Source organism: Bombus bifarius, unplaced genomic scaffold (genome assembly GCF_011952205.1).
Source record: "Bombus bifarius isolate JDL3187 unplaced genomic scaffold, Bbif_JDL3187 scf7180000009200, whole genome shotgun sequence".
Classification (NCBI taxonomy): Eukaryota; Metazoa; Arthropoda; class Insecta; order Hymenoptera; family Apidae; genus Bombus; species Bombus bifarius.
In genome coordinates this window covers 1,911,270-1,928,334 of record NW_022884965.1, presented here as the reverse complement: position 1 = coordinate 1,928,334, position 17,065 = coordinate 1,911,270, and the positions used below count along the sequence as shown (strand labels likewise).

The following is a 17,065-nucleotide window of genomic DNA, read 5'->3' as shown; positions in this document are numbered from 1 at the left end:
GCGAGTTTTCGCTATAGCGTAACAAAGCATAGAAAATAAATCTCTATCCTCGATTTACATATCCCACTTTCTTCAAACAACTCTTCAAATAACAGGATTTTTTTACATCCAATTATGGTTATTTGCAAAATACAATTGTCTGAATGATATCATGAAATATGAGGAACATCTATAAAAACGAAAAGCAGCTTTCTCTCTCTGTTTTGGTAGAAATTTCAATATGAGAAACACAGTAGAAAAACGCGATAAACAAGTACGCCTACTTTTTTGTTTCGATGGTTAAGACAAAAAGAACAAGTTCTTAGGCTCAAAAATAGATTTTCTCAAAGTAAGCGATACATTTTCGCAATTTTGCTGAGAACTAAGAACGTATTGTAACAACGAACTTTGCGCAATATTCAACAGAATATAAAATACATATCCGATTGGACAACGAATTAAGAATGACAATTTTCGTATAGTGATTGGAACTAATTATTTTTTAATTGCTTGTCATATTCCTTTCCTACGATCTTCACATATAACCGAGCGGAAGCGTGACGTAAATGTCCATTCCTATCGTTCGATGAGTTAAACAACCCTAGCACTGCTAAAATCAAAAGAAGACCGAACAATCCCACTCACTGTCACGCGCAACAGCCACCATTTCACCAATCAAACGCTATACTCCACAAATCACTAAATAGACAGCTTCGAAACCTACACGTTCACCCTTGTCAAGCAAGGGATGATCGTTTCCCGATTATAAACCCTTCCGCAAGTGCAGCCAGAAACGCAGAAAGTTTAGAAGCAAGATTTATAATGGAAAAACTGTGGTCGTTTACGGCTAGCGTTTCGTCGTGCAATTCGTTTGCAGCGCACGTGATAGACGCGTGAAATAAAATCCACGCCCATCGTGTTTCTGTTACGCGTTCTCTCTCGCGCATCCCGTTACGTTATAATGTAACACAGTCCTGATACGTCCGAGAGCAGATCGGTTTACGCACACGCAGCGAAACTGCAAAAATCCATGGGTTTGTCGGGTCTTAAGTAGTACAGTTGCGGACAAGAGAAAGTTCACAGTTGCTAAGTAATTTATAGACTGAGAATAATTGTGAAAATTCAGATTTTTACGAGTACGACTAGACAGAGCTTCGTTTGACACATTTTAATTTGTCGAATATGCAATGTACGAGGTGTAATACTTGTTATTTTATTTATATTTGTATGAAATTAAAAAGATTTGTGCAAGGAATAATATATAAGAAAATATAATATACTCAAGCTATAGTACTTGCTATTGTATGAATATCGTATCCGTATAATGCAGGTATAATTAAATATAAAGCAAATACTATACTTTGGGTGTTCTATGCAGTTTTCGATATTATGCGCGTTCTGTACACTAATAAATACATAAACATCTACAGTTTAGTAATTCATCTGTGTATATTGGTAATTTTTGTATTAGATATTTGTCAGTAGACCGTAAGCTGTTACCTGTTCTGGACTATATAAATATTACATTTATTCATTGTTTTTGTTAAATACAATTCTGTAAAATCATGGTATTTTTGTAAGATTTAGACTTTCTTTTGTCCGCTACTATATGTTGCACGCGAAGTATCTTCTGCGTCACGTCTAGACTTCCAGAGGAAAATTGTACACGGTAGAGAGAGGTTTTGGAATTTAATTGGCTGCGAGATTGCTGTGTCTAGATTGTAAGAAAAGGAAAAAGGGGTGCAAGCTTTTTTTGGAGAGAATACTCCTCTGGTATATTGGAATTGTGGATTCTGTGGATTGCAACAGAGATTTTGAAAGTATATTCAAACGTAAGTTTAGACGCAATGGCTTTTCTTTTCTATTTTCGAAATCGTTTCTTTATCGTTTTATTGATGAATATAAATTACCACACGAGGTCAGACCTTCTTAAAAATGCCACAAGATAGAAAAACATTTGAACTAGTATGATAACCTGTTAAAAATTATTGTACTTACACGTTTAATAGAATACAATTAGAACATGAGAACAAATGTTATCTTATTAACACGTAGATCTAAGAAATGGTTATTTCACGTGAGAAATAGTTACTACGTGTAAGAATTTTTAAAAGCATCTCCTATAGGGAGGATGTTGATTTCAAGGCTCTTTGTCCCGCGTCGAAAGGAACGGAAAGGTTCGGCCGCACGGTGAGAAATAGCGGTGACAGTGGGAAATCGTTCGGAAATACTGTTTCCCCGATCCTTGTGTCTCTGGGCTCTGTCCTGAAAAAATCGTCGCTCGTTTCGCCGAAACAATGATTTATCGTTACCACATATATCCTATATATATAATGCTTCTTGAATTTTATAATTTAACATGAAATTCATTTAAACTTAGATAAGAATCAACAAATTGTTTGATCTTTAAGATATAACAAACTATTGACGATTAATAATAGTACAGAAAAATAAGACGTTCACATTAACAGAATGATATCGAACAGACTACTGATGATTTTTAATCAACGAAAGTGAAACTTTCTCATTGAACGAATAATCACATTCTCATTTCAATAATTTAATTAATATTTAATAAGGACTGTTATCAAATAACGAGACAAACAAGAATAAAAGAATGAACAAGCAGTGAAGCAATGTTAGTACATATCGAAAAAAACAAACATATTCTTTCCACAAAAAGCTTCCGATGCAAGTTAATCTCATCGCTTAACAAATTCTACATTCGTACTTTCGTTCACCCCTTTCAACCGTTTCATTCAACCAATATACAAGTTAATACACGTTAGTCTCCATTTTTCACCAATTAAACATGCACGAACAACCTTATCGCTTGAATCATCCTCAATTGGCATCGTCTGATTGTACATCCTATCATGAAAAATCCTATCAAAGAGAAAAATCCAAGAAATCCAACGAAACCACCCTGCTTTTCCAGTAAGAAAACGCCTCAAATGCAAATTCGATCGCATCCCTTTTGTATCTGGTCCAAAACGAGCCGTAAGCTGAAAATTTAATCGAAAACAAAAATTCCCGGTGCAAATACACACACCTCTACACATTTCGTTATCTGAATAATTCATCGCACCGCGGTAATTCTGTATCCCCTCGAAACGTACGAGGCTGAGCGGTGCTTAATTCAAGAGACACGTTTTGGCTCCCCGAGTGGGTCGTTAGTCGGATGCATCACGTGCGCGGATTTAAAGGGCGGATCCGCACGTAGGTGCAGCGCAGCGTTCCGGTTAGATTGCACGCCGCGAGAGGATAAGGGGAAGGAGGGCAAAAGAGCGCTGCTCGATCGCCGCGAAATGATCACGCGAGCTTCCGCTGATTATTCCTCCAAATGGAGTCATCTTTCTTCCGGCTTGGAGCAGCTCCGGCGAACGAACCAGAGTAGAAGGCGAAAACGTTCGTTTGTCTGGCTGAGAGAGAGTTTGGAATCGCGCAGATCCAATTTCATCCAAGGGAAAACCCCGGCTCGTTCGTCGGCTCGTTCGTCCTTCCACAAGCATATTTACAGGCACCTCGATGCACTCCAATGGCGTTTTAATCTGGCAAATGCATTCCGTTCTGGCCCTCAGGCTTCTGTCCTACTCTCTCCATCTGTCGTTTGGCTTGACTCTGATTCGTCGTTTCCTTCTTTTTCTGCCTTTTTGGCCGGAGCCGGTTCGCGAACTTTTTCCATCGCGAGACCAAGCCTCGTCAAACTGGAGATATATGTCTGTGAAGTGAAAAAGCAATATTTTTTCTTTTTTCTTTTTTTTTTTTTTTTTTTTGAGTGAATCGTTCGACCGGACCCCTCGGTACATTTTTGCTGAATGCACCGATGGGATTTAATAAGGCGCATTTTTTGGGCTCGTTTATCATTTCGGGGATCGGTATTGTTTGGAACACTGAGTTTTCTATGCGTAGCCTAGAAATACTTGAAATTTTGTCAGTGTATTCGTTTAAGATGGTGTTTCAAGAATGAGATTGCGAACGAGATTGATCGGAAACGAATGTTTGGTTTTTCAAGAAATAGGAGAATATATGAATGAAACGAAAGAGTTGAAAAATCAGAGTAGTAGAATGGAGTGGAGATTTTGTGCTTATTCTACGAGGTAGTTAATATAACGTCTGTATTGATTTCAATATTAATTTCTCCTTTGTTCTTCTATCTACATTGTAGTACGTTATATACTGTGTGTATACTGTGCATTGTAGTAGCTTACACGACAAATCGATAGGATTTCATTTATACATAAACGTTTAGAAAACAATATATCGATGAAAATTTAATTTTGTAGACACGTGATCGAATGTTATGTACGTAATTCTCTAATGAACTACGAGTGTAATTTATAAGAAGCAGTAAATAGATATTTCCTACGAGATTTTTTCCAGTTATAAGGAAAGTAAAACGAGAGCATAAATAGCACTTCAGCGTCAAACAAATAGCAGGAAGAGTTACGTCACAGAAGTTACTACAACGATCAAACAGTCAAACTCTTGTTCAACCAATCGTTCTCAAATTTTCCCAAACTCTCGTTTCTTTCCTCTCAAATATTCTCCGCTCTCTAAAAGCTCGCGTAATTAAATTCTACATTCATCCACGAATAGCAAACTCTGTTCTTATTCGCGAGAGGCGTCAGTACTCCTCGGTTGGAAAAATGTTAGGTCAGCTCTCAAGGGGCACATGGAAGCGACGAACGAAGGACGATATTCTTCTCGAGAGAATCTTCTTGGCGTCGATTCTACCCCATTCGCCAACCCGGTCATCCTTCTACCCTTCGCCGGATCATTTTCAATTTATTTTCCTACCTTTCTTTCCCGCCTCCTCTTTTTTCTCTTTCTTTTTGTCCGAATCCTTCTCTGTCCTTTTCCTGCTATCCTCCAGGGGAAAGTTGAAGGGAACGCTCTCTTTGAAACGATACAGATAGAGGCGCACGGTCCCCATGACAAAGACTCGCATCGCTGCGGGGGTGGTTGATTAATGGACTTCTTGCTACGACCGATGTACGATCGACGGGAAAAAATTAGAGAGAAAAGAGACGAACCTGCGATGTTGGACCGAGTCGGTTGAAATTGCAACGCCATTCCGCGGAAGTACGATCGATTAATTGGAGTTGTCGAGCGACCTGATCGCTCCGCTTGTCGTTGCGCGGTGTTTAATCGTTTTTTGATGGCGGTCTCGGGGCTGGCCTCACCGATCGCTCGATTATGTCCAGGTCTGCCTCGATTTTTGCATCCCCCTTTCTACTGGTTTATTATCGGACTCCAGAGACAAGTTGCTGCGCGATGATGTATCAGTTATTCGTTATCGACGTCCTAGTTCTTCTGTGGTCTTCGTGACTATTGGAGTCATATCGAGTCGTTCTCGGTTTCTTTTTTGTGATTTTTCCTTTTTTTTTTTTTTACAAATGAGATTTTTAGATTCGTTGCGGGTAAATAATTGTACAGAAAAATTTGAATTCTCTGATAATTATATATTTTATTTTATATATCATATATTACTGTATTACTAATGCTATATTATTACTATATTAATATTATTATTTCACTGATTTGAAGTTTGTTTAATTCTTTACGCTTTTGTAGCGACGCTATGGACAGAGTTTTATAAAATCTCTTTTGAAAATTACTTTCGATTACGGATATCCACCGTGAAATTTTCTCGCGATTCCTTATGATATTTATTCTTAGACCTGTTTAAACAAATAATCGTACTGGAACGTTTTTTATGTCCCATACCATGCGTTTATCTGTTATATAGTGGCGGACAAAAAAAAGTTTAAAATTCATCGTTGTGTACAACAACCACAATACATTAATGGTGACTTTATTGTACCAAGCTTTTTGCAATTGTAACTTTTTTTCTACAGTTGTGGTGCTTTTTATACTGCTCGTCCTTTAAACTCTCTTCTATCCACCACTGCGTATACGTTGTTTTACATAAATTACTTAGAAGCTGTGCTGATTAACTCCAGAATAGCAATCGTCGAATATTACGATTGTTCCAAAGTTTCCTGCAATTTACCATTATTTATGTAACTTTTGGATATAAATACTTTCAGTTCTGAGAAACTGAGAAGTCTATAAAAAGTAAAGTTGATCAATTTCGCTTCTGAGAAATTCCCGTACAAATCGCGATACGGTTGTTTCGTATAAAACACCAATTGACCTACCCAATCATCCCAGTATCGATTTGTTCCCAAACGATGCAATTCTCAAAATCTTCACCTTCCTTCTCACCATCCCTTCTACAAGAATATCCTTCGAGCATTGGGAATCGATCCTTCAACTTCCAATAGAGAAGCATAATCGTCCCGTTTGTTGTTCATCGTTCGTTCAATGGACATTCCACGTTGACTGTTGCAGAAGGAGCGAAACAAGGGAAGCCAGGAACGTAGCACGAACGAGATCGATAAAGGCGATGGGGTAACGCTCGAAAATCGTTCCATCTGGGGAGCATCGTAGCTTTCCATCGTCCCTAATTGACAGGTAGAAAGAGGGTTGGGCCACCTCGGAGACCAGGAAAGAAAGGAACGACGTGCACGACACACGTTAAGAACAGGGTGGAGACAAGCACAGAAGCTAGAAGAGCAAGAAGGTCTCGAAAATTTACGAGTGAATAGCTTTGCACGCGCGTCTACGAGACAAAAGATATCTTGAAGCAGTCGTACGCTGTAACAAATGGCGGTACCGTGAAATCAGTTAACCATACAACCGAAGCTAGAAGCTGAGGCCGAATTTCACCAACGTTCCAGCCGTGCCGTCTGAAGAATTTCCAACACGGTTTCACTTGGACTTTCTGGACTTTGGAGATCCTCTCACGTTCATCTAAGGTATTCTTCTTAGTAGCGCAGAGCCGTATTTCACGATAATCGTCCGACGAAAGTCGCGATATGGTCTCGAACGAACAATATCGAGAAAATTCGTCGATACGCAGATGAGAAGAATGTCGAGGATCCGAGGCACAGATCGCTGAGAAACCAAGAAGAGTGGATCCATCGGAGGGAACCTTAGCCAAATGGGTTAAAAACGACTGCGATGGACGGCGCGACCCCGTGCTGCTCGCAAAATGGTGATCGTGCTGCCGTCGTGGAAACGCAACAAGTGGCGATCTGTTCCTTATCCTTGAGCTATCATCGATGTTTTTTAAAGCACGGGTCGGATTCGATCCTGGACCCATCGCTCACGAACTGAGGTTCTAGCTTCGAGCTGACGCAACCCTCAAAAAGAAAAAAAGAAAAGAAAGAAAATAAGATAAAAAAAGGAAGAACGAAGAATAACGAAAGGCCGGAACTTTATTCGTATTTTCGATCGTTAATAAATATTGCGTTACGCGGGAAACGCGGAGTAAATTCTTTCTGAAACGAAGAAAAGACAAAGGAAACTTTCGATTTATCGATCGGTGATTCCTCTTTCCAAAAGATCCTCGATTTTAGCTGGACAATTCTCGAAAATTCGAGATCGTGTTTGAAGACCGGATTGGTTCCACGTTGATCTTCGACGAAGCGTATTCGATCGAGGTTTCGAGTGGCTCTCGCAGACAGATTCGATCCTCTCGAGGCAAGATATTCAAGAGATATCGGCGAGAAAGAGCGTGGACGACTATGAGCAGAGCCGATGCCCAGCGAAAGAAAAGGATATCCTTGTTTCCGGAAGTCAGGGACTGTCGGCGCGGCTGCGACCACGATTCGGCGTGTTCACGGTCCGTTTTACGTCTCCACGAGCTGAGTAGAACGATCCAGGACTAATCTGAGAGACAAACCGTTACCTCGTCGGATGAGACGATGGTGATGAAGATTTCCGCGGTCGAGGCTGGCGTTCCTTTATTAAGCGCCGTCGGTCCGCGCTGCGTCGTCAAGCAGGCCACGGTGAAACGATGCGTCGCGGCGCTGTTGCTCGTCTCCGTCGCCAGTATATTTTACTACACGCATTACATCATCAGCAGCCCGCTGTCCAGGTGAGATTATCAAATTTTCCAACGATTTATGCTTCGCGTGAAATATACAGTCGTTTTTTAAATGAACACACGTGGTAGCGCATCGGCGTCGCGTTTGTTAATTAACGTAATTTTATTTTGGATACTGCTTTGGATACTGCTATTTTGGATATTCTGCTATGAAAAACGTGGTCAATTATTTAGCTCTTGCAAACTAAATCCTACGATTCTAAGAAGTTTGAGAAAATTGTGTGTTTTCTTTTGAAATCGTGGAAACTTCTTTTAGGGTTAAAACATATAAAAATATATCTTCGAGGTTAAAATGTCAATTGTTTCTTTAATTATCTATGTTATTTTTAGTTACATAATACACTAACGCACACTCGCTGTTTGATGAATAATGGAGCATAATTAGTAACGTACGAAAGATATGCTTACGCGAACAGAGCGAAATGTGTTCATAGAAAATATTCATTAAGGCAATTTTTAGATCGAGACTTAAGGGACGCGGAATATTTTATTTGACTAGAGGAAAATAAACGACCGATTGTCGAGCTGATTGCAATTTAGCGGTTTTTTTTCCTCATATAGAAAATTGGAAATTGCAGAATAATATGGTACGCTGCTTGTTTTACATACTTTTGAACAAAATTCGTTAGTTGAAGTATAATTCTGCCCGATATGTTAACGCTCATACGCGTTTATTAAAAGCTATTGGAAACTCGATGAATTAAAATTCATTTTTCGAGTCGGAAAAACATTGGCACGGCAACTCTGATAATTAAAGCTTTTGATAGATTTATTAATTCAAAAACACGTGAAACTTTTTAAAAAGTGAACAAATATGTCCTTACATTTTCTTCGTAAAAACACATTGATTGTACCGAATGTTTCCTGATAATAGATTTATGTTTAAACTATAACAAGTTGAAAACGCGAATATTAATTGATCATTTACGTTCCAACGGCGATTTGTCGAATATAATTTATACGATCCACAGTTTCAACTTCGTTATGCGGTTACATCGTTTGCGGTACCATCGTTTTGTCGTACTTTTAACATTATTCTATTATAATTATACCATTTTTCATATATTTTCTGTTGTGTAAACCTAAATGAAAGAGGGAATCGTCGACGTAAAAGTATCAGGAATATCAGGATCGGTTAATCTGGCCGTAGAATTTCATGACCATGAGCGATAAATTGTATTTGCCACACACGAAACGTACTATTATGTGTAATGAATGGGAAACGTGACAAAGATTCTCGCTAAACACCCGGGAACGATTTATTCCTTTGATACGTAATCAAATATCTCGGCCAGCGATCAGCTGATTGCGAGTTTGAAGCTCTTTGAAGTTCTTGTCGCGTGCTTGTTATCTTACTGGGGATAATTTCGAATTAAATTTAAGAACGTTGCTACTGCAAAGCTTACTTTTGATTGATGACGTTTAGGATTTAAGAAATGATCGGAAGTTTGAGATTGTATAGAATTGTTCTTGCAATTGTTCGATCGATCTTCCATTTTATCAACCACCTTCCACATAATTTATCATCCACAACGAATTTTGCATACTTTTCGTAGTATTTCACGAAATCCCGTGCCCCGTTGCTCTTTTCATTTCTCTAAATTTTTATTCTACCAACAAGACAATTCCAACAGAAAATATGACATATTGAATTCTAACAACAAACTACGAAATTTCCCAACATTTCACAAACTTCGTTCATAACAAGATTCTAAACCAACAGAAGGCACAAAGTATTCACTTCCCCAGTTCAAGTCATGAATCTTCGTAAAATCTTGCCTTGCCGATTGTTCATTAATTTTGACCGTAACAAAATTGCAAATCGAGAGAAAGCTCAAAATGTTGAATTTCTACTTGGAGCCATGAATCTTCCTAAAATCTGTTCTGCCGATTCGAAATCGCCTTCTGTACACTCTATCACCTCCCATGAATCTTGTAATCCCAAAATCGGTGGCCTGTTCATCCTCAATTTTCCTCAATCTTGGCAAACGATCGCCACGGCTCTCGGACTCTACCGGCTAGTTGCACGGTTAATTCGACAAGACGAATAACCCTACGGGCCGAACTATTCGTCTCGGCTCGATATGGACCCAATTTAGGTTCGGATAACCTGAAGGCAATGGCCCCGCGATTGCAAACCCTCTAATAACAGAACAAGGGAGAGAGGGGGGGAGAGAAAGAGACAAAGAGCTCTCTGGAAATCCCGCGTTATTTCGTGGTGGCGTAATTACGTACCACCAAATTGTTGCTGGCAGTTGCTTGACTCCTGGGTTTCCTTGGGGACCTATATCTTAATTGCGCGGTAATATAGTATGCGACGAGCCAGACTCTCCTCTGACCAGCCTTTAAAGTTAATTACGCGTCCGGTAGTATTCGCAAACGATCGTGTTCCTTCTGTTTCCATTTATGAAGTACGCTGTTGGCAATCGCTAGAATTTCGTGCCATGAGTTTTTCGCGATACACGCTTTAAGAGAGTCGACGTGTATGGTTATTTGACTAATTTGCAGGTAGATCTGTAAAGTGACGAGTAAGATCTCTAGTTTTTAATTTAACAATACAATTTGTAATTCTTTTTAGCTCGAATTTAAGTGGATTTCCTAAATCTTGGTTTCTAACGTGGGATCATATTTATGACAGAAATCGTAGTTTCGATTCTTCTTTTTACAAGGTTTCATAACTTCGTATTACATCAGGTTGTCCAAAAAGTGTCTTTCTTTTACAGACCCGTCTTTTACAACAACGCATCTTTATACAAACATGAAACCTAATCTGTCGAACGTTGTAATCTTCATCTCGATAGAACAAAATGGATCATACGTAGTTCGATAAAATAATATAAAACGGAAAATGTCGTGCATTCACTATTTCTTTATAAAACGAAAGAAACTTTTCGGACGACCTAATATCTTCGTCGTTACGTTATTGCAAATAATGGTCGACTTATCCGTAACGCTAATTTTATTCCGCTTTCGAAAACACTGACAAATTCTAAGAATACGTGTTTAAATAGCAATTCGTCCAAATTACTGGTTGATTCAAAGCTTGCACTACAAGTTTCTAAAAGAGTTAAATAGGTTCAATTTTAGAATGTTCCGTGTAATTTGAACGGCAAGAGGAACTCTATGTAATTTTTCAATGTTAAGAACGTCGTTCTACTTCGCACAACAGTAACAAATTCCAAGGCTGAATATCTAGAGCGTAACGGATTAAATTGGATCGTTGGTCGATCAGGTCGATCGATATCTTGAGATCGCGATTGATCGCCTTCGGCTGATCCAGCCGCCGGATGAACACGCCTTTCGGTTAATTGATATAGTGCTTTGCCTCGACACGGATCAATCTTAATAGATAACCTATGACCGTTCTGCAAGCAATTGTAGGTTCGGAGTAAACCGTCGTCAATCACGAAACCTAATACTCTCGCGTGGACATTGACATGTAATTTCGCATCGATGTGGCCAGGCTACGAATCTGTCCGTATTGCGTTCCAGCCCTTTGCAGCCTCGAGCGGTGCAATATTCCGAATCACGCTTGCTCGAAATCCTCCGATTTGCCTGAATATCGTCGAAACCTTACACGTGGTACCTACCAATTAATTCGACTGTAATATTTTACTTAAAAGAGGAACAGTGTAATTACTGCGTATACGAATAGAGAATAACGATTGGTACGATACAGACCTGTTTTATCGTAGAACTTTCTGTTACTTTATAGTCTGAAATACCTCAGTTGCGATATTTTTAAAATATCTCAGTCTTAATATTTTTTAAATATTTCAATTTAAACACCTAATCTTAAGCACCTAACATTTGTTAAGGAACATATCTTTCCACAGTTTTTTAAGGTTGATTCAACGAATTTATATTTTGTAAGCTTTTAAAAAATCTGTTAAATATCTGCTATAAACTCCTGCAAACATCTGTCACACTCTGTCAATGGAACGTCTATTATTTGGATACTGTGAGAAAATTTTAAGGCTGACTTTTTCTCGACAACTTCTTGTTTTTTCTTTTTTTTGGAGTGGTATAGCCCATTAGTCTTTGTTTCGATACCCACGCGACACTTTCGCTCAAAGTTGAAGAAGGTGATGAAAGATACAGGATTAGAAGATGCTTCTGCAGCAGATGCCATGCACCAAGAAGAGTGCAAGCGCATTCTCGGTCGTGGGACGCGAAATGCGGCCGGATGTTTGTCGCACGCCCAATCAGCGCCAATTCAAGCTTCTCCTCTCGACAGTTCCCTTACGTCGGCGCTAAGCCACAGACGCATGTCGTCGCGTCTTCTTCTGCGACACGACGCGTGACGCATCTTGCTGCCGAGCCGGCAATTCGAAGAAAATTGGAAACGTCCAGTCACCAGATCTGTGAATAGACCAATTTTCTTTTGACATTGATATTTTGGTCATATTTCATTGTCGCTCTCGTGCAATCTTTCACGATACTTGTGATCGTTGAATTCCGCGCGGTTGCGAACGTAGGTCAGAAGGTCTCCTGTATCTTTAAAATTGTATTTCGCCACTGTTGTTCAATTTTCAAAAATTGTTTCATACGAATTTAATATGACATTGAAAGTTTCTTCGTTTACGAAATGGAGAGTATAATTTATCAATCTGAATAGATTAATGTACGTACGTATATTATTTATTGTAATAAGATTCAAAGCCTAGGACAATCCTTATTGGCATAAGTGCAACGTTTAGAAGATTTCGTTCGCTTTTTAACTTGTTACTTATATCTATGTTGCAGTGTTTCCAATGTAAATTTTCTAGCTTACATGTGTACCAAGTCTTACATTTCAATATTATATTACAATATATCTGTACTGTGAGAGAGTTATCATAACTTATCACATGTATTATTATATTAACTTGCCAAATTATACCAAGCATCATAATATATCTCAGGGAAAAGTTTTCAAGTTTTTATCATTTAATTCGATGGCTTAACGATGTATACGCACGTCATGAAACATTTCTAACTGACAAAGCAAAATTATTAAATCATGAATCACGATCATGCGTCATTCGCGACCTCCTATAGTTGATAGTTGATAGAGAATCGTTAAAGAGCTATATATTGCGTTCTATCGAAAGTTTTAACAAAGCGGCGAGAACAGTCTTGGAACTGGAGTTTCGATGAAGTTCATCCACGAATTCACGCGAGATGGAGAAAGCCCATTAATTTCGTTCGACGAAACCGCAACAGCGGCTTTACAATATGGTGCCTCGCGAGCGAATACATTGCGTACAGGACGCTGCGGTGCGCGAAACTTGGAAAAGTTGAATATTTCGGTGTGCTCCGACCGACATTTATGCTCCAAGTTTACACAACTCGATATTACCTTGACAAGACGGATGTTCGGAATAATCAAACTTGGCGAACAACCGCGATGAATAATGTATCGCTTTCGATATGCGTGCGCGCGCCCTCATTTTCTAATACGTTTCCGATGACACTCTGTTCACAGGCAACTATTTAACGCTACCTAGAGTTAGGAAAGATATTTTTTCCAATTGTTGGTTTTTTAAATTTCTAAAATTAATTGCACTATTTCTACTTTTTTCCCCCGAGACACACTGCACAGAGATCTGTTGAAACGTCCAACACGGGAATTACCGAACATTTCTTCGAACTTTTTTATTTCTACGATTTTTAACATTGCGTAATTGTTCTAATCTTGATACGTTCCTGATAACACATCGCGCGTTTAGAAGGAACCGCTGAACGTTGAAACGTTGAACAGTAGAAACCTCGAAGACCTTACCAGACCTTTTGTTTCTGTAATTACTACCTTAATCAGAATTTTTTATAATAATGAAACGAAAAATTAACGAAGACAAATCAATTTAGAATGGATGGATTTCAGTCCTATTAAGTTCGACGCAACTGACTTTTAACGGGAATAAAACGTTGCATCAAAATGTAAAGAGATCCATAAATAGATTACCTTGAACGAAATTGATGTCGATTTTTATTAAAATAGAACCATTGTATCATTTCAATTTTAAGGTTAGGAGGTTAAGGAAGCATATTTATACTTAGAAGGGCTAAAGGAGTAAGATTGATTTGCCTTTATTAACTATCAAGCTCGTAATTATAAAAGTTTCTAGGTGAGGGATGACCTGGTTAACAAGTTAATTATAATCATCTATGTGCATACTATAGTTAGGTATACATTGCAGGTCGGTTCTAGTGTTAAGAGAGTCAAAATTAGATTTAAGTGATTAGCTTTGATTATTCTTGAACAAAGGGACGAATCGTGTTAAGTACATGACTCACTTGAGCTTATGGATAATTAAAATTCATATAATACACTCGAATAAATCCCAAGAATTTCACGGGTTAGCGAGATAATAGGTGGATCTCTTTATTAAATTTTATGTATACGAAAAATTTCAATATTTTCATTTAATTACTAATTTTATTCCATTACGTGAGACCAGAAGAATTTTAGATTTAAAAAATAAGAATTTTAAAATACCTTATATGTAGGTACTTCAATCCAATAATAATTGCATTCATTTGAATACGATACTGAGACGATGTGTTCCACTAATATGTCACTAGTCACATATATTCGTTCCATTTTCTTCGTTTATATAGTAACTGTAAAAGTTGAACGAATTTATGATATTACCGACTACATCGATCAGTTATTTTCGTTTAAAAATACAATTCTCTATGGGAGAACTGCAATTGAAAAAAACGAGCAAGTTGACAAAGTATCGTTCGACTGAAATATCGAATACTCTCAATATGACAAGGGCAACAGTTTGAAACCGGATAGAAACGATACTTTCCGGACAAACATAATTCTCCAAGTTCTGCAAATTTCGGTATGTTTGTTCCTCCAGTAGTCTAATATCCTGCGGAGCAGTGTAGCTATTGTGTATCTTTCGCACGAAGAATAATCGCAGCAGATAGGAGAAACGGGTCGATATCTCATCCGTATGTAATAACACCGTTAATAATTTCTAATAACAGAGATAGGAATCACGAATGTTTCCAGAATACAAATGAACGTGTCGATTAATTTATTTCTCCTTACGATTACATATTTTTATATTAGAATCGTTTAATTCATTTTATTTGGTTATTCTTTAAACTGTCAAATTATTCTTTATAGACACATCATCACGGATTAATTATTTATCCATCCTCGCTCTTATGTAATTTATTTTTGTTTCTCTTTATACATTTATACTTCACAAATTCACATATCCGCTATTCAATCATGCTTTCCCCTTGAAAAAAGGTCTATTTTTACGTTCCTATAGACACATGATTGAAGCCGAATCAAAAAGTTCATTGAACTCTAAACTGCACTTTGCAGGATTAAAAGAATTCTCTCGTCATTGCGCTTATACTGTACATGCTCGTCTATTAACCATTCCATCACATTCATTTTCCCATACATTTTATTTTTATCTGCCTGTATACACGAACGCAAGATCCAAATGGAAAGTAATTCTATTCAATTCTAGAAATTAGAACATTTCTGAATCGAACTCTGCAAAGTTAGGAAAGTTTCCTTACCGTTATACTCTTCCTCGATAAATTCATGTATCAACTATACAAATCATACTCACCCCAATTCTCGACTAAGGAGCAACCGGTCAGGTCAAACCGATCGGTCGATATCGCGTACCTCGAATAACTTAACGCTCAAGGTGGAGGAGGTTTAATTGATCGAGTGTTAAAGTAATCTAGCACTGTATTTGCACTTGTTGTATGAAAGTAACGTTGATGTTATGAACACGACGGTGATAAGATCTTGTTGGGAGTGAAGTATTTCACCCGCACGGTACGATGTCTGATGATGAACTGTCCTCCTACGTTGCTGATTCTCCCTACCAACCATTGAGTTTCGTCTGTCCATCGTGCTTTTCCGGCTGGTCCTTTCCAGGGGTTTTTTACCTGACCTCGGAGTCATTAGATTTACAGCTCGGGGAGGAATTTCCTAAAGAACGGAATGGACCTGTCCGTGCCATAAACGAACGACCACTGAAAATTCCGAATTCCGTCTTCACGCACGCCCGATCAAACGTAAAAGAAAACTCGTTCAATCTCGAAAATCAAGAAAATTCTAAACTACGTTTATCGAAATGTAGAAAATGTCGCTCTGCCCTTGGACAATCCATTTACTTTTCATTGCACTGTCCAAATCCAATTAGAAAAATCAAAGACTTCGTTTGATTCGAAAAATTAAGAGTATTTCCGAAGTACACTCTTAGGACGTCCGTTTAAAATCCTCTTACATGCAGAAACGCAAATTCTTTCTTGCTCCAATTCCCGTTGAATCGTTCGCTTCAAGTGACTCGAAGCTCACCAAAGGGAATAAAGATCCTTCTATCGGGGAACTCGAGCGGAACTTCACCCCTGCTCCGGCTTCTTTCCGCTATTAACATGTTCTTCGGAAGGAATTCATCGAGCCACGGAATCGCCGCCTTTTTCACCAGTCGCAGCACGAGTTCCTCGCGATCCCTGGCATTCCAGCGCGCGTTTCGCAGACGCAATCGGCCCGTAATTACGTTCAAGGGAAAAACGTGTCTGCGTGGCTCGGCGCGCAATATCTGGCCCCGTTGCCTCGCTTTTTATCCACTTTCAGCTGGTTCGCGCGTGTGCACGCGCGCTTCTCCGCGTCGCAGCGGGGAAAAGCGCGAAGATCCAGGCCTCGTTAACGATGCCAACGGTCGCAAAAAGTAGATGCGTTCCGTCATGCAGCGTCACTACGCTTTCCAGACCGAGTATTTATAACGTCTACGGCATTTACAAAAGTGACGCACTTTATCCGAAGGATTTTTCATTTTTCTATTTAATATTTATAGGAAATTGTAATTTTAGTCGTTTGGTAATTTAGTGGGATAATTTGATAGGTTACTGATTAGGTTGTTTTAAGGCTAAGATACGACCACGTGCAACGATCGTTATGTTAAGCAAAGTAGAATTTCTTTTGATATTGAATGTAATTTTATTGTATATTTTTGTATTCCATGCTTTTTATGAGTTAAATGTAGCAAAGAAAAGAGAGATATTTAGAAAGATGCAAAGGGCAAGAACAAGCGTGGAGATCAGCCAGGATACGTGTTATGACTAAGAATATATTTGCAAATTATTTTACTGAAAATG

General features: G+C 38.6%; 1 protein-coding gene across 3 annotated transcripts in view; it reads left to right on the top strand.

Annotated features, from left to right (window-relative positions):
* LOC117214510 (bifunctional heparan sulfate N-deacetylase/N-sulfotransferase) overlaps positions 1-17,065 on the top strand; it is a 366,996-nt gene that overhangs the window by 263,767 nt on the left and 86,164 nt on the right. For all 3 annotated transcript variants that reach the window (XM_033460676.1, XM_033460673.1, XM_033460674.1), the window contains one exon: positions 6,337-7,927. In XM_033460676.1, coding sequence (XP_033316567.1) covers positions 7,755-7,927 — 173 coding nt within the window. In that variant the 5' untranslated portion in view covers positions 6,337-7,754. The remainder of the gene's footprint in view (positions 1-6,336; positions 7,928-17,065) is intronic.